The 20,255-nt window shown below is 50.1% G+C and overlaps 1 protein-coding gene across 1 annotated transcript in view; it reads left to right on the top strand.

Annotated features, from left to right (window-relative positions):
* The window catches only part of LOC106607201 (neurogenic locus notch homolog protein 2), a 51,296-nt gene that overhangs the window by 18,119 nt on the left and 12,922 nt on the right, over positions 1 to 20,255 (top strand). The window contains exons 3-11 of the mRNA XM_045720475.1: positions 6,913 to 7,055; positions 7,247 to 7,582; positions 8,416 to 8,772; positions 8,984 to 9,139; positions 9,260 to 9,445; positions 13,690 to 13,803; positions 15,919 to 16,032; positions 18,122 to 18,355; positions 18,492 to 18,941. Of these exons, the coding sequence (XP_045576431.1) occupies positions 6,913 to 7,055; positions 7,247 to 7,582; positions 8,416 to 8,772; positions 8,984 to 9,139; positions 9,260 to 9,445; positions 13,690 to 13,803; positions 15,919 to 16,032; positions 18,122 to 18,355; positions 18,492 to 18,941 (2,090 nt within the window). The remainder of the gene's footprint in view (positions 1 to 6,912; positions 7,056 to 7,246; positions 7,583 to 8,415; positions 8,773 to 8,983; positions 9,140 to 9,259; positions 9,446 to 13,689; positions 13,804 to 15,918; positions 16,033 to 18,121; positions 18,356 to 18,491; positions 18,942 to 20,255) is intronic.

Raw genomic sequence — 20,255 nt, 5'->3', positions numbered from 1 at the left:
GTGCCCTTTTGGTTGAAGGTGTAAAAAGTCACTCCATTGCATGTGAGTGTTTGTGAGGTAATGTCGTGTGTGTGTGTGTGTGTTGGTGTTCGTGCCTCGTCCACCAGCCAGGCAGAATAGCTCCATTGTTCTAGCAAGAGTAAAGTAAAGCCCTGGCAGAGCGGACCAACACCAGGCAGCCTGAGTCTCTCTGACAGATGTGGACAGATGCATGGTGCTGGCTGGGGCTGAGTGGGGCTGCAGCTGGTGTTAACCCTCAGGTCTGTTGTGACGTGAGGAGATTACCCTGGCTTTTCTGGCCCCGGCCCCGCTGCACCCCACGGACCTCCCCCTCGTCTGGCTCTGGCACACTCTCTTCCTCAAAGGTCAGGAGCCAGCCCTCAGTAAATCTTGACAGAGGTTGCGCAACATCCCCCACCCACCCCCCCCACACACACACCTGCTCTCTCCACATCCTACCACTAAACACTTAACACTTCCTGGCTCTGGTCGAAGGTCCAACAGTTACTGCTCTGCTAGGCTACACTACAGCAGTCTCAGTGGACAAGGACTTTCACAACAGTGGTGGAATCCAGATGGCTGTAAAAGTCTGAACTGAACTCCCAGATTCTGATAAGGCTGCCTGACTGAACCACAGGTGCAGGACAAAATAGCGTCCTCCACAGCTACGAGACTGACAGAACCCTGGTCTAGTTATGTGTTCCGGGAGTAGCATGTTGACAATGGCCAAGGCCCTGACAAAAGAATGTGTGTTTTGGCTGCTGGACTCTGTGTTTTTAAAGGAAAGCAAACAATCTCTCCACTGCATTCCCTCCTGCTCTACCGCTGCTGCTGCTCAATCACAGACACACACACACACACTCTCACACACACACACACACACACACACACACTCTCTCACACACACACACACACACACACTCACACACACACACACACACACACACACACACACACACACACACACACACACACACACACACTCACACACACACTCACACACACACACACACACACACACACACACACACACACACACACACACACACACACTCACACTCACACTCACACACACACACACACACACACACACACACCCACACCCACACCCACACACACACACACACACACACACCTGATTTATTCTCACAATCCAGTCATACTCTTTTACCCTTACTTCCTGAATTGTAACATCTCTCAGTCAGTATTAGTCACATTATGCAGCTCTGTCCACAAGTCGTCGGGTTGAGATTCTCCTCTCTCCCTTAAACTTTTAACTGCCGTATCAACAGAATAGAAGTCAAAAAGATTTGAGTGTGACTGCCCGGGTCTCATTCACTGTGCCTCAGACAAACACACACACATACATTCTCACATCCGCTAGTTTCTAGAAGTAGCTGTAAGTTATTCCCTGTCTGTCTGTCTGTCCAGGAGAGTTGTGAAGGCCTTTAGAACAGAACAACAGGCCATAAAAGATGGCTGTTCTGCGGTTCTTTCTTCAGCGTTTTAAATGGCCACAGCACAGAATGGCCTCAGAAGAGTTTGAGTGTCAGTCTGTGTTGTTAGTTTTTAAACCTCCAAGCGGTTCCCCTTCCCCTCCTCAGTCCGTCCAAACCTCTCTTTGTGGCGACGCAGCGCTGTCCTCGTTTCTTCCTGGGTGACACCCTAAATTCCAGACATAGTTAATTTGCTTCTAAATAAACCCAGCCAAGCCATGACAAATAGCTAAGGGGACGAAGGCTTGGGAGGGAGGGGGTGGGGGGTGAGGCGGGTGATTGGTCGGGTGTCAGGGCTTGCTCGTTCGTCTGTGAGGTTGCCAGGGCAACAGGGATATGCGATTCAGATAGTGTTTTCAGAGCAGGGGACGAGGGATTACAGGAAATATGACATGACATTCTCTCTGGACCAGACCCCCCTCTATACCCCACCCATACCCTCCCAAAGACATTCTCTCTGGACCAGACCCCCCTCTATACCCCACCCATACCCTCCCAAATACATTCTCTCTGGACCAGACCCCCCTCTATACCCCACCCATACCCTCCCAAAGACATTCTCTCTGGACCAGACCCCCTCTATACCCCACCCATACCCTCCCAAAGACATTCTCTCTGGACCAGACCCCCCCTCTATACCCCACCCATACCCTCCCAAAGACATTCTTTCTGGACCAGACCCCCCTCTATACCCCACCCATACCCTCCCAAATACATTCTCTCTGGACACGACCCCCCCTCTATACCCCACCCATACCCTCCCAAAGACATTCTCTCTGGACCAGACCCCCCTCTATACCCCACCCATACCCTCCCAAAGACATTCTCTCTGGACCAGACCCCCCTCTATACCCCACCCATACCCTCCCAAAGACATTCTCTCTGGACCAGACCCCCTCTATACCCCACCCATACCCTCCCAAAGACATTCTCTCTGGACCAGACCCCCCCTCTATACCCCACCCATACCCTCCCAAAGACATTCTCTCTGGACCAGACCCCCCTCTATACCCCACCCATACCCTCCCAAAGACATTCTCTCTGGACCAGATCCCCCTCTATACCCCACCCATACCCTCCCAAAGACATTCTCTCTGGACCAGACCCCCCTCTATACTAGAGGTTGACCGATTATGATTTTTAAATAATTTTTCAATACCGATTATTGGAGGGCCAAAAAACCCGGTGCCGATTAATCGACCGATTTTTTTATTTATTTGTAATCATGACAATTACAACAATACTGAATGAACACTTATTTTAACTTAATATAATACATAAATAAAATCAATTTAGCCTCAAATAAATAATGAAACATGTTCAATTTGGTTTAAATCATGCAAAAACAAAGTGTTGGAGAAGAAAGTAAAAGTGCATTATGTGCCATGTAAGAAAGCTAACGTTTAAGTGCCTTGCTCAGAATATGAGAACATATGAAAGCTGGTGGTTCCTTTTAACATGAGTCTTCAATATTCCCAGGTAAGAAGTTTTAGGTTGTAGTTATTATAGGAATTATAGGACTATTTCTCTCTTTTCGATTTGTATTTCATATACCTTTGACTATTGGATGTTCTTATAGGCACTTTAGTATTGCCAGTGTAACAGTATAGCTTCCGTCCCTCTCCTCACTTCTACCTGGGCTCGAACCAGGAACACATCGACAACAGCCACCCTCGAAGCAGCGTTACCCATGTAGAGCAAGGGGAACAACGACTCCATGTCTCAGAGCGAGTGACGTTTGAAACCCTATTAGCGCGCACCCCGCTAACTAGCTAGCCATTTCACATCGGTTACACCAGCCTAATCTTGGGAGTTGATAGGCTTGAAGTCATAAACAGCGCAATGCTTGAAGCATTGTGAAGAGCTGCTGGCAAAACACACGAAAGTGCTGTTTGAATGAATGCTTACGAGCCTGCTGGTGCCTACCACTGCTCAGTCAGACTGCTCTATCAAATCATAGACTTAATTATAATATAATAAACACACAGAAATACGAGCCTTAGGTCATTAATATGGTCCAATCCGGAAACTAGCATCTCGAAAACAAAGCGTTTTTTCTTTCAGTGAAATACGGAACCGTTCCGTATTTTATCTAACGGGTGGCATCCCAAAGTCTAAATATTCCTGTTACATTGCACAACCTTCAATGTTATATCATAATTACGTAAAATTCTGGCAAATTAGTTCGCAACGAGCCAGGCGGCCCAACCTGTTGCATATACCCTGACTCTGCATGCAATGAACGCAAGAGAAGTGACACAATTTCACCTGGTTAATATTGCCTGCTAACCTGGATTTATTTGAGCTAAATATGCAGGTTTAAAAATATATACTTGTGTATTGATTTTAAGAAAGACATTGATGTTTATGGTTAGGTACACGTTGGAGCAATGACAGTCCTTTTTTGCGACTGCGCACCGCATCGATTATATGCAACGCAGGACAGGCTAGCTAAACTAGTAATATCATCAACCATGTGTAGTTAACTAGTGATTATGATTGCGTGATTGTTTTTTATAAGATAAGTTTAATGCTAGCTAGCAACTTACCTTGGCTTCTTACTGCATTCGCGTAACAGGCAGGCTCCTCGTGGAGTGCAATGTAAAGCAGGTGGTTAGAGCGTTGGACTAGTTAACCGTAAGGTTAAAAGATTGAATCCCCGAGCTGACAAGGTAAAAATCTGTCGTTCTGCCCTTGAACAAGGCAGTTAACCCACCGTTCCTAGGCCATCATTGAAAATAAGAATGTGTTCTTAACTGACTTGCCTAGTTAAATAAAGGTGTAAAAATCTTTTTTTCAAAATCGGCAAATCGGTGTCCAAAAATACCGATTACCGATTCTTATGAAAACTTGAAATCGGCCCTAATTAATCGGCCATTCCGATTGATCGGTCGATCTCTACTCTATACCCCACCCATACCCTCCCAAAGACATTCTCTCTGGACCAGACCCCCCTCTATACCCCACCCATACCCTCCCAAAGACATTCTCTCTGGACCAGACCCCCCTCTATACCCCACCCATACCCTCCCAAATACATTCTCTCTGGACACGACCCCCCTCTATACCCCACCCATACCCTCCCAAAGACATTCTCTCTGGACCAGACCCCCCTCTATACCCCACCCATACCCTCCCAAAGACATTCTCTCTGGACCAGACCCCCCTCTATACCCCACCCATACCCTCCCAAAGACATTCTCTCTGGACCAGACCCCCCTCTATACCCCACCCATACCCTCCCAAAGACATTCTCTCTGGACCAGACCCCCCTCTATACCCCACCCATACCCTCCCAAAGACATTCTCTCTGGACCAGACCCCCCTCTATACCCCACCCATACTCTCCCAAAGACATTCTCTCTCCAACAGAATCCCCCCAACCCCCGCCTTCCCTTCCCACAACCACCCACATCCCCCAGCCAGCTCTGCCCCCTCCTTTCCACAGCCTGACTGACATTATCATTACAATCAGACTGGTGACCTTTGACATCTGACCTCCCAGCGTGTGAGTGGGTTCATAGGGAAAGCCAGGCCTATGCTACAGGAGCTTTGGGACACGGGAGGAGTAGCCGTGGAAACTAAGCGAGCCAGCAGGACCTTTCCCCCTCTCTCTCTCTCTCGCTCTCTCTGTCTCTCCATATTGCTGCTCAAGCTCTTCTTCCATGTAGAGGAGCATAACTCTCTCAGGCCCCAACACTGTCCCAACTGCCAAGAACCACTAGGTTTTTACTGTGATGGCAGTTCTGTTCAAAATGACCGGTTGTCTAATTAATCAGAGCGGCGTACTTGAATAATCTTGTAATTCTTCAGCATATCGTTGAAAGTTTAGAGGGGAAACAAATTGTCTGAGGAGGACTTTCCTGTGTTTCTCTGGATTTTAGGTCCGGTGTGTGTGTGTGTGTGTGTGTGTGTGTGTGTGTGTGTGTGTGTGTGTGTGTGTGTGTGTGTGTGTGTGTGTGTGTGTGTGTGTGTGTGTGTGTGTGTGTGTGTGTGTGTGTCTACGGATGAAACATTCATGTGGGTGTGCCTGCCTCTCCATGCTGAGCCCTGTGGCTTCTCGGTCTCGCCATTGTCATGGCAGGTAGAAAGAAAGGCCACAGAACACTGAGCAGTCTTGTTTTTAGGAAGCGGAGCAGAGCAGCCAGTGGAACACAGTGTATTAGAGAGACAGAGAGCAGGCCGGCTCAGTATTCAGCACACAGGACCTGGTAACCCACAAGAAGAGTGGCCCCTACGGGTAGAAACAGCACCTCATCTCCCTGCACTAGCCTCAGGCCCCCCAGTCAGAGAGCAGAGTCATAAAAGCAGATTGAGGGAGGAGAGAGAGAGAGAGAGAGTAGGTCACAAAAGAAGCACAAAAAGTAACAGAGATGATCTACCCCCTCCTGCAAACAAGAAGAGGAAAAGCCATTGTTGTTTTCTGCCCGGGGGTTATTTTACAGTGAAAGAGGAGAGCGGGCCCCGAGGGAGGGCCAGGGCCCAGCCATCACTGCCCTGTCATCAGCTTCAAACGACCTGTTTGAAGTGGGAGACAATTCCCGTCCCTATCCCTTGGCCGGACCGGGGCTCCCTGTCCCTGGGCGGATGTAGGGTTATCTACCTATCACACTGGCCTCCCTCTCAAACAGACCCCAATAGGTGCTGCTTCGCCGAGCTCTCCCACCCCTGGGGCCCCTGGAGTGGGCCACAGGAAACCTGTTGTTTACCTCACCCTACCTGCACACTTTTAGTTCAGGCTTTAGTCGTCCATCAAGATGGTGTGATTCGTTACTGGAAAACAACAACTAGGAAGAGGTCCAGGAAGCAGAGACATTTATTTCTCACCTAGTCTTTACAATCGTTCGAAAGCAGCTCTCAGAGTCAGTGAAATGTTGTGTTAGTGGAATCCTGGTTCCTAATGTCTGCATCTCTCATTGGTCAGCTATGTCACAGGTGGTCTGACATTGTTGACATGCTGCTGGTTTTGGGCGTGCTTGTTTTAACGGACGAGGGGAAAAGTGAGAGCTGAAGTGCGGAAAAGGAGTAATGGTGGAAGAATGTGAACTGGCATGGAGAGAGTGATGCTTTCCAGCTGGGAACAACAGAGGGAGAGGGAAATGGAGAGAGTGCATGTCTTGTCTTTTACAGACAAGAGAGAAAGACAATGACCGATGGTTTACATCTGTTTCCGAATTAGAAATAGTGTGTGTAATGTGTGTGTGTGTGGCCTTGCAGTATAAATATTCTGACTGAATGGAACCCACCCAGTACAGGGCCAAGGGGACTGACTCCTTCCAGGCTCTGAGACAGAGTCAGGGGCGCCTGCCCAGGTGTCTGTCAGGGGGTGGAGCAGGAGCATGATGGGAGCTGGGAACGGGGTTGTCTGTCAGTCTAACCTAGGGTCTAACATGCTGTGTTCCGTATTTCTGTCCAGATGTCGGCCGGGGTACATCGGGCCTCTGTGCCAAAGCCTGGACCCCTGTCACCGGTCGCCATGCCTCAACGGAGCCGCCTGCAAGAGCCAGGTGGCCAACGGAATGCCACAGTTCACCTGTGTGTGCCAGAGAGGGTTCAGAGGTTCGTCTGTCTGTCTGTCTGTCCGTGTGGATCAGTGTTTACTGACAGAGTGGAGTTACAGTATGCAAGTACAATGATGAGAGGCAGTTGAAGGCTCATGCATGCTTATAGCAAGTTTTAAAGCATATATTAGGTTTAGGTGTTAACTAAAATGTTCATAATGAGACATTGCATCCCTTATCTATCTACAGGTCAAGACTGCTCCCTCATAGACGCCTGTGCCACCAGCCCCTGTGCCAATGGCGCCCGCTGTGCCAGTTGGAATAACCACTATAACTGTTCCTGCCCGCCCGGGTTCCAGGGGAAGAACTGCCGCAACGATATCGACGAGTGCCGCAAGTCTGGCGTCTGTCTCAACGCAGGCCTCTGCATGAACACCCATGGTTCCTTCCGCTGCCAGTGCCCACCTGGGTACAGCGGGCGCACCTGCGAGGTGTCCTCCCTGCCCTGCGCCCCCTCCCAGTGCATCAACGGGGGCACCTGCCGCCCGACCGGAGATCACACCTACGACTGTGCCTGCCTGCCAGGTAAACTGATTGGCTCATAAACTGGCCCACACACACACACACACACACAGCCTCAACACAGACCCCAGAGCCCCGCCAGTCACTATAAACCCCAGGTCTTTCTCAGGGTTCCCCAGGCAGGCTGTCTGACGTAGCTGCTAGTGCTGTCTGGTGGGATGTGGATCTACTCCCCTGTCTTTCTCAGGTTCCCATGCCTTTCTCTCTCTCTCTCTCTCTCTCTCTCTCTCTCTCTCTCTCTCTCTGGCTGCTATTAATAGTTTGTTGACGGGATGGGGGGGACAAACGGGGGTTGGGAGAGGAGAGTGGGCCGCTGCTCTGCTCCAAACTGCCTCCCTTCAGGAGGAATTTACTTCATGGCCCTTCTGGCTTCCCTCCTGGGAGCTGACAGGAAATGTCTCTGGGCCGGAGAGGAAGTCATTGAAACTGTGAGAGATTGTAAAACAAGCAAACATGGCAGGGAGTAGTGGACCTCTGTAGCACAGCACAGCGCTGTGTGTCAGCCCGGTGGTGTCAGGGCTCTCGCTGGTGCTCTGCTGCTGCCTACTGTGGGAAACACCACGCCATGAGAACATGTAAACACTTTTACTGCCCCTCTCTGCCCTTCACCTCCACGGATGTGGGAAGCAGAGGGGAATGTTTAGGAAGACCATATGAATGGAAGTGGGGGGCATTGGATGTGTTAGTGAACACTTAACTCAAATGGCAGTGCCTGTTATCCCTGAGACCTAGCTTCTTGGCTCACCTCTCCCTCTCTCTCTCTCTCTCTCTCTCCCTCTCTCTCTCTCTCTCTCTCTCTCTCTCTCTCTCTCTCTCTCTCTCTCTCTCTCTGTCAGGGTTCGAGGGACACAACTGTGAGACGAACGTGGACGACTGCCCAGGGCATAGGTGTATGAATGGGGGCCTGTGTGTGGATGGAGTCAACACCTATAATTGCCAGTGCCCACCTGAGTGGACAGGTCAGTACTGTGCAGAGGATGTCAATGAGTGCCTTATGCAGCCCAACGCCTGCCATAACGGAGGCACCTGCTTCAACACCATCGGGGGGCACACCTGCGTGTGCGTCAACGGCTGGACGGGAGACGACTGCAGCGAGAACATCGACGACTGTGCCACCGCCGTGTGCTTCAACGGCGCCACCTGCCACGACCGCGTGGCGTCCTTCTTCTGCGAATGCCCCGTGGGGAAAACCGGTGAGTCCGCTGGTCCACTTGTTTCTCTGTGACCTAGTTAGGGTTGTGAAATTCCGGGAACTTTCCCCAAATTACCTGGTTTTCCTGAAATCCCGGTCTGGAAAACCATGGAAGTTTCCAGAATTTTGCAGTCCTAGTCCCAGTCAGCTATATGTAAGTTAGGACAGTGTTCCTGACATGGCTCTGTTTGTCCCTGTGTCCCCTCCCTCAGGTCTGCTGTGTCACCTGGACGACGCGTGCGTCAGCAACCCTTGTAACGAGGGCGCCGTGTGTGACACCAACCCCCTGAACGGGCGCGCCATCTGCACCTGTCCCGCCGGCTTCGTGGGCGGAGCCTGCAACCAGGACATGGACGAGTGTTCCATTGGTAAGATGGCATATTATTTAGCACCGCCCTCTGCTTTGTGTTGGTCCTATCTCACCTGGCCCCGCCCTATATGTACTGTGTGTGAGCGGGTGCACTGACCCCTGTTCCCTCTGCCTGCAGGTGCCAACCCCTGTGAACACTTTGGGAAGTGTGTGAACACGGAGGGGTCCTTCCAGTGCCAGTGTGGTCGAGGCTACGCCGGCCCCCGCTGTGAGATCGACATCAACGAGTGTCTGTCCATGCCCTGCCAGAACGATGCCACCTGTCTGGACCGCATCGGAGAGTTCACCTGCATCTGCATGCCAGGTAGGACCACACCTCGACCACCTAGAGACACCTCACAGCACAGAACTACAGCCAGGGAACTACAGCTACTGAACTACAGCCAGAGAAATACAGCTAGGGAACTACAGGGAACTACAGCTACTGAACTACAGCCAGAGAAATACAGCTAGGGAACTACAGGGAACTACAGCTACTGAACTACAGCCAGAGAAATACAGCTAGGGAACTACAGGGAACTACAGCTACTGAACTACAGCCAGAGAAATACAGCTAGGGAACTACAGGGAACTACAGCTACTGAACTACAGCTAGGGAACTACAGCTACTGAACTACAGCCAGAGAAATACAGGGAACTACAGCTACTGAACTACAGCCAGAGAAATACAGCTAGGGAACTACAGCTACTGAACTACAGCCAGAGAAATACAGGGAACTACAGCTACTGAACTACAGCCAGAGAAATACAGCTAGGGAACTACAGCTACTGAACTACAGCCAGGGAAATACAGCTAGGGAACTACAGGGAACTACAGCTACTGAACTACAGCCAGAGAACTACAGCTAGGGAACTACAGGGAACTACAGCTACTGAACTACAGCCAGAGAAATACAGGGAACTACAGCTACTGAACTACAGCCAGAGAACTACAGCTAGGGAACTACAGGGAACTACAGCTACTGAACTACAGCCAGAGAAATACAGCTAGGGAACTACAGGGAACTACAGTTACTGAACTACAGCCAGAGAAATACAGCTAGGGAACTACAGGGAACTACAGCTACTGAACTACAGCCAGAGAAATACAGCTAGGGAACTACAGGGAACTACAGCTACTGAACTACAGCCAGAGAAATACAGGGAAATACAGCTACTGAACTACAGCCAGAGAAATACAGAGAAGTACTGCTAGGGAACTACAGGGAATTATAGCTACTGAACTACAGCCAGAGAACTACAGAGAAATACAGCTACTGAACTACAACCAGAGAACTACAGAGAAGTACAGCTAGGGAACTACAGGGAATTATAGCTACTGAACTACAGCCAGAGAAATACAGCTACGGAACTACAGGGAACTACAGCTACTGAACTACAGCAAGAGAAATACAGCTAGGGAACTACAGGGAACTACAGCTACTGAACTACAGACAGAGAAATACAGCTAGGGAACTACAGCTACTGAACTACAGCCAGAGAAATACAGGGAACTACAGCTACTGAACTACAGCCAGAGAAATACAGAGAAGTACAGCTAGGGAACTACAGGGAATTATAGCTACTGAACTACAGCCAGAGAACTACAGAGAAATACAGCTAGGGAACTACAGCTACTGAACTACAGCCAGAGAACTACAGAGAAGTACAGCTAGGGAACTACAGGGAATTATAGCTACTGAACTACAGCCAGAGAACTACAGAGAACTACAGCTAGGGAACTACAGGGAATTATAGCTACTGAACTACAGCCAGAGAACTACAGAGAAGTACAGCTAGGGAACTACAGGGAACTACAGCTACTGAACTACAGCCAGAGAACTACAAAGAAGTACAGCTAGGGAACTACAGGAAACTACAGGGAATTACAGCCAGAGAACTACAGAGAAATACAGCTACTGAACTACAACCAGAGAACTACAGAGAAGTACAGCTAGGGAACTACAGGGAATTATAGCTACTGAACTACAGCCAGAGAAATACAGCTACGGAACTACAGGGAACTACAGCTACTGAACTACAGCAAGAGAAATACAGCTAGGGAACTACAGGGAACTACAGCTACTGAACTACAGACAGAGAAATACAGCTAGGGAACTACAGCTACTGAACTACAGCCAGAGAAATACAGGGAACTACAGCTACTGAACTACAGCCAGAGAAATACAGAGAAGTACAGCTAGGGAACTACAGGGAATTATAGCTACTGAACTACAGCCAGAGAACTACAGAGAAATACAGCTAGGGAACTACAGCTACTGAACTACAGCCAGAGAACTACAGAGAAGTACAGCTAGGGAACTACAGGGAATTATAGCTACTGAACTACAGCCAGAGAACTACAGAGAAGTACAGCTAGGGAACTACAGGGAACTACAGCTACTGAACTACAGCCAGAGAACTACAGAGAAGTACAGCTAGGGAACTACAGGGAACAACAGCTGCTGAACTACAGCCAGAGAACTACAGAGAAGTACAGCTAGGGAACTACAGGAAACTACAGGGAACTAAAGCTACGGAACTACAGCCAGAGAACTACAGCCAAGGAACTAAAGCCAGGGAACTACAGCCAGGGAACTACACCCAGGGAACTACAGCTACGGAACTACAGCCAGGGAACTTCAGCTACGGAACTACAGCCAGAGAATTACAGCCAGGGAACTACAGCTAGGGAACTAAAGCTACGGAACTACAGCCAGAGAACTACAGCCAAGGAACTACAGCCAGGGAACTACAGCCAAGGAACTACAGCCAGGGAACTACAGCTACGGAACTACAGCCAGGGAACTACAGCCAGGGAACTACAGCTACGGAACTACAGCCAGGGAACTACAGCCAGGGAACTACAGCTACGGAACTACAGCCAGGGAACTACAGCTACGGAACTACAGCCAGGGAACTACAGCCAAGGAACTACAGCCAGGGAACTACAGCCAAGGAATTACAGTCAGGGAACTACAGCCAGGGAACTACAGCCAGGGAACTACAGCCAGGGAACTACAGCCAAGGAATTACAGTCAGGGAACTACAGCTACGGAATTACAGTCAGGGAACTACAGCCAGGGAACTACAGCCAGGGAACTACAGCCAAGGAACTACAGCCAGGGAACTACAGCCAGGGAACTACAGCCAAGGAATTACAGTCAGGGAACTACAGCCAGGGAACTACAGCCAGGGAACTACAGCCAAGGAACTACAGTCAGGGAACTACAGCTACGGAATTACAGTCAGGGAACTACAGCCCAGTCCTGTCTCATCTCATCTCTCACTGCTCTCCCATCCCTCTTGTTTACAATAGACCCTCTGAGCCCCAGACACTCTGGAGATGATGGCTTTATACTTGACTTTCCCAGAGCAGCATTAGCCACAGCTCTAACCCTCCACCAACCCTCAGCACTAGATCTTATTATGTAACTCGTTCTCACTGCTGCTGCTGGTGGTGGTGGGCTAGAGAGGTGCTCATAACCTTGCCACCCACCGGTGGTCCCAGTAAGACAGCCAGCCAGTGTGTTAGTTAGAACGGTACAGAGTCAAGGCTCCCGACCCTCCTTCACAAACACATTGAAACTCTCACGCACGGCACTGTCCTCAGTCCATGCATCCTGGCTGGGGGTTTGGTTTGGGGGACTATGCAAATTAGAGATGGGAGTCGTGGTCTATAGGACTGGATGGTGAGAGAGAGAGGGAGAGAGAGAAGCGAGGCGAGGGGGTGGAGTGTGCTGTGAATAATAATGAGCGGTGGTGTGGTGGGAATGGAGCAGAACAATAGGGCCCCTCTGTGCTCCACTTTGCACCCCTCATACACACACAGAGAAGAGAAGGGAGAGAGGCTTTTTCCCAGAGCTTCTACCCTCCCCCTTCCCCTCCACCTCCCCGTTCATTTTCCACAGACAGCCGCCTTCCTCTCTCTCCACCCTCCTCATCATCGGCTAGCCTGCTGGAGCGCCATGTGGAGTGGGCCGATTCTTCCTGATTCCACGCCGCCTCTGTCTCTTCAGAGCCAGTCCACACTCAGCTTCACCTCAATGGAGGGGACACTGCAACACTATAGCACAATTCCACTGAATATAGGACAGTTGTTAAGGGGAAAGATGACCCGGGGACAGGGAGGGGTAATACGGTGGGGTTTGGTGATCCAGGTCACAGCCTTAGCCCAGGCAGCAGTTCAATTAGGTGTATTTGTGATGGTTTCCCATCCAGGGAGTGAAAGCTAACGTTCCCCTGTGGTTTGGGACTCTGACAAGAGCCGTGTTGATTGAAAACCTTCCGTGGCCCCCCGAGACTGAGACTGTGAGAACTCTTTCCACTGCTAGAACTCCTCTAGATAGACAGGGAAACGATATAGTCATGTCTCCTGGACATAGAAGGCCCACATTAATCGTTTTTTTCACTTCACAGTTTTGTATTTTATGAATAAATATGATCTTTGGTATTTGTGTTAATAATGTATATGCAGGGGCTGTTCTATAATAATTATGTTGATTGTCCGGTTTGAAAATCCAATAATATATATGTTAAAATATATATATATGCGTATTTACTTTCCAGGCTACATGGGGACCTACTGTGAGGTGGATGTGGATGAGTGTGAGAGCAACCCTTGTGTGAACGACGGAATCTGCCGGGACATGGTCAATGGCTTCACATGCACCTGCCAGCCAGGTAAGACCCGATTCATGTCTGTTGAGATACAGCAAAGAGCCTCTCCAGCCTGTCATGAATGAAAATAGCTGACCTGTGCCGGTGTCGGTCGGTGTGAGATGTAGAGTTAAATGTCCCTGTGAATCAGTGCTCCTCTTGCTAGTTTTGTCTGATGGGAGTTTAGAGCAACCGAGCCCAGTCATAAAAGCCATGCAGGCCCCAGAGGCAGCCTGCCTATCCTTTCCACTGAACAAAGACACTATTGTGACCCCCCCTCCACAACCCCTCCCCCTTCCTCTCCCCATCTATGGTGGAATGTGGAAGGGACAGCAGTCTTACTAATGAGATTCTTATTCAGGTTGGCAATTTACATCTGGGGCAGACATCCCCCCTCACCCCCCATCTAGCTATTGAGCCTGTGTAGTTGATGCAGGCATGGGGGGGGGGGGGTCCCTGAGAGAGAAAACAATCCCACTGTCTCTCCCCCTCTAACCTGCTGCCCCAAGCAGAAACACAGACACACAGAGACACAGACCAGGTCCATCCTCCTCACACTGTTAATCACCACTAGGTATTCCTGAACCTCCTGCACCAAGCAGAAACACAGACACACAGAGACACAGACCAGGTCCATCCTCCTCACACTGTTAATCACCACTAGGTATTCCTGAACCTCCTGCACCAAGCAGAAACACAGACACACAGAGACACAGACCAGGTCCATCCTCCTCACACTGTTAATCACCACTAGGTATTCCTGAACCTCCTGCACCAAGCAGAAACACAGACACACAGAGACACAGACCAGGTCCATCCTCCTCACACTGTTAATCACCACTAGGTATTCCTGAACCTCCTGCACCAAGCAGAAACACAGACACACAGAGACACAGACCAGGTCCATCCTCCTCACACTGTTAATCACCACTAGGTATTCCTGAACCTCCTGCACCAAGCAGAAACACAGACACACAGAGACACAGACCAGGTCCATCCTCCTCACACTGTTAATCACCACTAGGTATTCCTGAACCTCCTGCACCAAGCAGAAACACAGACACACAGAGACACAGACCAGGTCCATCCTCCTCACACTGTTAATCACCACTAGGTATTCCTGAACCTCCTGCACCAAGCAGAAACACAGACACACAGAGACACAGACCAGGTCCATCCTCCTCACACTGTTAATCACCACTAGGTATTCCTGAACCTCCTGCACCAATTGACTCCTCCAAGGGCCCCTTCCTCATTGATTTCTGTTGCTTTGTCAGCCAAACCTTTTCTCAGACATGGAATACAAGTTCATTTAAAGCCTACTGTGGTGCTGCCATCTGAACAAGTTGAGAACGAGCTGTTTCAGACATTAGAAGAACGTGTACAAGATGAAATGGCTCAGCTAGCTGACCAAGGCATCAACCATACTCACTATTCTGGTTTGACATGTACGTTAATGTCGGGGCAAGAAATCCATTTAAATGGTAAGCATGTGGGAGATAAAATCTTGCTGGGTTAAGCGATTGGTAGACATGTTGGAAGTTGGAACCATGATTTGACATTAGCAGACATTCCAGAACACAACATAGCCCTTTAGAGTCCAGACATTCCAGAACACAACATAGCCCTTTAGAGTCCAGACATTCCAGAACACAACATAGCCCTTTAGAGTCCAGACATTCCAGAACACAACATAGCCCTTTAGAGTCCAGACATTCCAGAACACAACATAGCCCTTTAGAGTCCAGACATTCCAGAACACAACATAGCCCTTTAGAGTCCAGACATTCCAGAACACAACATAGCCCTTTAGAGTCCAGACATTCCAGAACACAACATAGGCCTTTAGAGTCCAGACATTCTCAAATTCACCAGACATCCCAGAATGCATCAAAGTCCAGGCATTACAGAACACTGCAGATTGTAGACATTGCAGAACCTAACCCTCTCCAGAACCATGTTTAGGTCGTACACTGTGGATCACAGTAGACATTTCAAGTCCATGGATCACCCTGTCCAGACATTTCAGAACCTTACCATCCCACCTAGCCTAACCTGGAGACCTCTGGCTGACCTCACCGTGGACCCGTCTACTGGAGCTTTTCTCTGACCCCTCACCTCTGTATTTGCCTGTCCCAGGGTTTACTGGCACCATGTGTCAGATCGACATTGATGAGTGCGCCAGCACGCCCTGCCAGAACGGAGCCAAGTGTTACGACCGGCCCAACGGATACGAGTGCCGCTGTGCTGAAGGTAAGGAGCAATAATAATGTCCATTTCTTTATGTCCAGGTGTGTGTTCTGTGTTTGTGTGTGCCAGTGTGTACATACATGAGTGGTCCTAGACTGACAGTCAGCCCCTACAGCAGGCAAGTCTGTCCCCTCACCTCTATAGGGGTTATAGATGGTGATGGTCTCAGTGAGAGTGAGTCTGTCTCCTCACCTCTATAGGGGTTATAGATGGTGATGGTCTCAGTGAGAGTGAGTCTGTCCCCTCACCTCTATAGGGGTTATAGATGGTGATGGTCTCAGTGAGAGTGAGTCTGTCCCCTCACCTCTATAGGGGTTATAGATGGTGATGGTCTCAGTGAGAGTGAGTCTGTCCCCTCACCTCTATAGGGGTTATAGATGGTGATGGTCTCAGTGAGAGTGAGTCTGTCCCCTCACCTCTATAGGGGTTATAGATGGTGATGGTCTCAGTGAGAGTGAGTCTGTCTCCTCACCTCTATAGGGGTTATAGATGGTGATGGTCTCAGTGAGAGTGAGTCTGTCCCCTCACCTCTATAGGGGTTATAGATGGTGATGGTCTCAGTGAGAGTGAGTCTGTCTCCTCACCTCTATAGGGGTTATAGATGGTGATGGTCTCAGTGAGAGTGAGTCTGTCTCCTCACCTCTATAGGGGTTATAGATGGTGATGGTCTCAGTGAGAGTGAGTCTGTCTCCTCACCTCTATAGGGGTTATAGATGGTGATGGTCTCAGTGAGAGTGAGTCTGTCCCCTCACCTCTATAGGGGTTATAGATGGTGATGGTCTCAGTGAGAGTGAGTCTGTCCCCTCACCTCTATAGGGGTTATAGATGGTGATGGTCTCAGTGAGAGTGAGTGTGATGGTCAGGTCAGACGACTCCCTGGTTGTGTGTCTGTTGCGGCCTCATTGCTGACCTAGACTGTTGCTAATGAACTGGGACTGAGGCTGAGTTTAGGTTGAGAATGGGCTGGGGTTGAGACTGGGCTGGGGTTGAGACTGGGCTGGGGTTGAGGCTGGGCCTAACTGGGCCGGGTTGAGACTGCCGGGTTGAGACTGCTAGGCCCTATCCCCTCTTCTCCCCAGCCGGTCCCTCGGACCCCAGGATCACACACAGGGTCACCCAGGGCCAGCAGCTGCTGGGGGGCCGGGGGGTTAGGGCTGGTCATCCCCCCGACATCTGTTCCTCTGTACCCCACAAAACATACCCCCACACACCCCAACACGCTGCACTGGCCTTCTGGTATATCTTAGCTCACTCAAGGTCATTCCCATTCATATTAACATCTATGTGTAAGACTGTGAACAGCTCAGCTGTTTTTAGCTTGTTTCTTGAGCAGGTGTGTTTGTGTTAGTTGGTCTAGTGTGTGTGTGTGTGTGTGTGTGTGTGTGTGTGTGTGTGTGTGTGTGTGTGTGTGTGTGTGTGTGTGTGTGTGTGTGTGTGTGTGTGTGTGTGTGTGTGTGTGTGTGTGTGTGTGTTTGTCGGAGGCTGTGTGTATGTATGGGGGAGCCTGTTGCATTGTTTAGCGGTGACCAGCTGCTTGGTATTCCCTGTCCCCCCCCCCCGTTGTTGAGTGAAGTGGCCCTGTTAGACGTTGCGCGGCCCATTGTCCCCGGTGGGAACAAAGCCAGGCCTGTGAGCCTTGTCAAGGGCCCTACTCCTTCTACACCGCAAGGCCCTGGCCCACAGCACCACGGGGCCTACCAAACACCCGGCACAGCAGCGCTCAACTCTCTCTGCACCACCACACCACACGGCTCTGCTCTGCACACTAACGAACCAACTAACACTGCTCAGTCTCACACACACACACACCACCGTCGGCATGGAAACCACGGGGCCCAGAACTCCAAACTGTAGAAGCTTTCATAGAGAGAGAAAGAGTGGGAAATAGGGGGAGGAAATAGAAAGGGATAAAGAGGGAAGTGGAGATGGAGAGAAGTGAATGGGAGAGGGGAAATGGTAGGAGGGGTTTGGATGAGGAGAGGTGGCTGGGTGGCAGGCAGATTTAAAGACAAAAAACTGTCTAAAAGATGAAGAGTGAGACGTAAAGAAACCCCAAGAGGCCTGTCCTAATTCCTGTTGTCTCTTCCCCAAGGGTACGAGGGCACACTGTGCGAGAGCAACACCAACAACTGCCAGCCCGACCCGTGCCACCACGGCACCTGCGTGGACGGCATCGCCAGCTACACGTGTAACTGCGAGGCGGGCTACACGGGCTACCGCTGCGAGAACCAGCTGAACGAGTGCCACAGTAACCCCTGTCAGAATGGGGGCAAGTGTGTGGACCTGGTCAACAAGTACATCTGCCAGTGTCAGCACGGCACCTCAGGTGAGAGAGCAGTACCAACAGAGATTCAGAACACTAAATATCTTCTACTTTATTCTGGTTATGGACACAGAATATCTGCTGGGGCCTCTGTCTTAGTACTGCTGTTTGATTGGTGTTCTCTCTCTTGCACACGCAGGTACCAACTGTGAGATTAACTTTGATGACTGCGCCAGCAAACCATGCGACTATGGCATCTGCAAGGACGGCATCAACCGCTACGACTGCGTGTGCAAACCAGGCTTCACCGGCCCTCTGTGCAACGTGGAGATGGACGAGTGCTCGTCCGGACCCTGCAGGAACGGGGGGACGTGTGTGGACGAGGAGAACGGCTTCCACTGCCAGTGTCCCGAGGGCTTCCAGCCTCCCTACTGTTACTCCCAGGTGGACGAGTGTGGCAGCAACCCCTGTGTGCACGGCGCCTGCAGAGACGACATCAACGGCTACCGCTGTGACTGTGAGCCCGGCTGGGTGGGGAAGAACTGTGACCTAGACCGTAATGACTGTCTGCCCAGCCCGTGTCAGAACGCTGGCACCTGCATCGATCAGCTGAACGGATTCACCTGCAAGTGTCGCCACGGCTTCAGAGGTCAGCCTGCTGTCATACCCCAAACCCTATCTCTATCCCTATCTCTATCCCTAACCCTATCTCTATCCCTAACCCTATCTCTATCCCTATCTCTATCCCTAACCCTATCTCTATCCCTATCTCTATCCCTAACCCTATCTCTATCCCTAACCCTATCTCTATCCCTATCTCTATCCCTAACCCTATCTCTATCCCTATCTCTATCCCTAACCCTATCTCTATCCCTAACCCTATCTCTATCCCTAACCCTATCTCTATCCCTAACCCTGACTCTACCCCAAACCCTATCTCTATCCCTAACCCTGACTCTACCCCAAACCCTGACTCTACCCCAAACCCTATCTCTATCCCTAACCCTGACTCTACCCCAAACCCTGACTCTATCCCAAACCCTATCTCTATCCCTAACCCGGACTCTACCCCTAACCCTGACTCTATCCCAGACCCTGACTCTATCCCTAACCCTATCTCTATCCCTAACCCTGACTCTATCCCTAACCCTATCTCTATCCCAGACCCTGACTCTATCCCAAACCCTATCTCTATCCCTAACCCGGACTCTACCCCAAACCCTGACTCTATCCCTAACCCTACTCTATCCCTAACCCTGACTCTATCACTAACCCTGACTCTACCCCAAACCCTGTCTCTATCCCTAACCCTGACTCTACCCCAAACCCTGTCTCTATCCCAAACCCTGACTCTATACCTCCTGACTCTATCCCTAATCCTGACTCTACCCCAAACCCTGTCTTTATCCCTAACCCTGACTCTATCCCTAACCCTGACTCTATCCCTAACCCTGACTCTATCCTTAACCCTAACCCTGACTCTATCACTAACCCTGACTCTACCCCAAACCCTGACTCTATCCCTAACCCTGACTCTAACCCTGACTCTATCCCTAACCCTGACTCTAACATTGACTCTATCCCTAACCCTGACTCTAACCTTGACTCTATCCCTAACCCTGACTCTAACCCTGACTCTATCCCTAACCCTGACTCTAACCTTGACTCTGTCCCTAACCCTGACTCTAACCTTGACTCTATCCCTAACCCTGACTCTAACCCTGACTCTATCCCTAACCCTGACTCTAACCTTGACTCTATCCCTAACCCTGACTCTCTGACCTAACCCTGACTCTAACCCTGACTCTATCCCTAACCCTGACTCTAGACACACAGAGGCACTACAAACATACACCAGGCACCCGTGATCTATACACTCTCACAGTATACAAACACATGGTAGATAAACACCAATCGCGGTTTTAAAATAAACTTGGAGATCCATGTGTTCACCAAAACATTT

The sequence above is a fragment of the Salmo salar genome, chromosome ssa06 (assembly GCF_905237065.1).
Source record: "Salmo salar chromosome ssa06, Ssal_v3.1, whole genome shotgun sequence".
NCBI classification, from domain to species: Eukaryota; Metazoa; Chordata; class Actinopteri; order Salmoniformes; family Salmonidae; genus Salmo; species Salmo salar.
The sequence above is the reverse complement of the archived record's forward strand: the minus strand, read 5'-3'. Positions and strand labels throughout refer to the sequence as shown.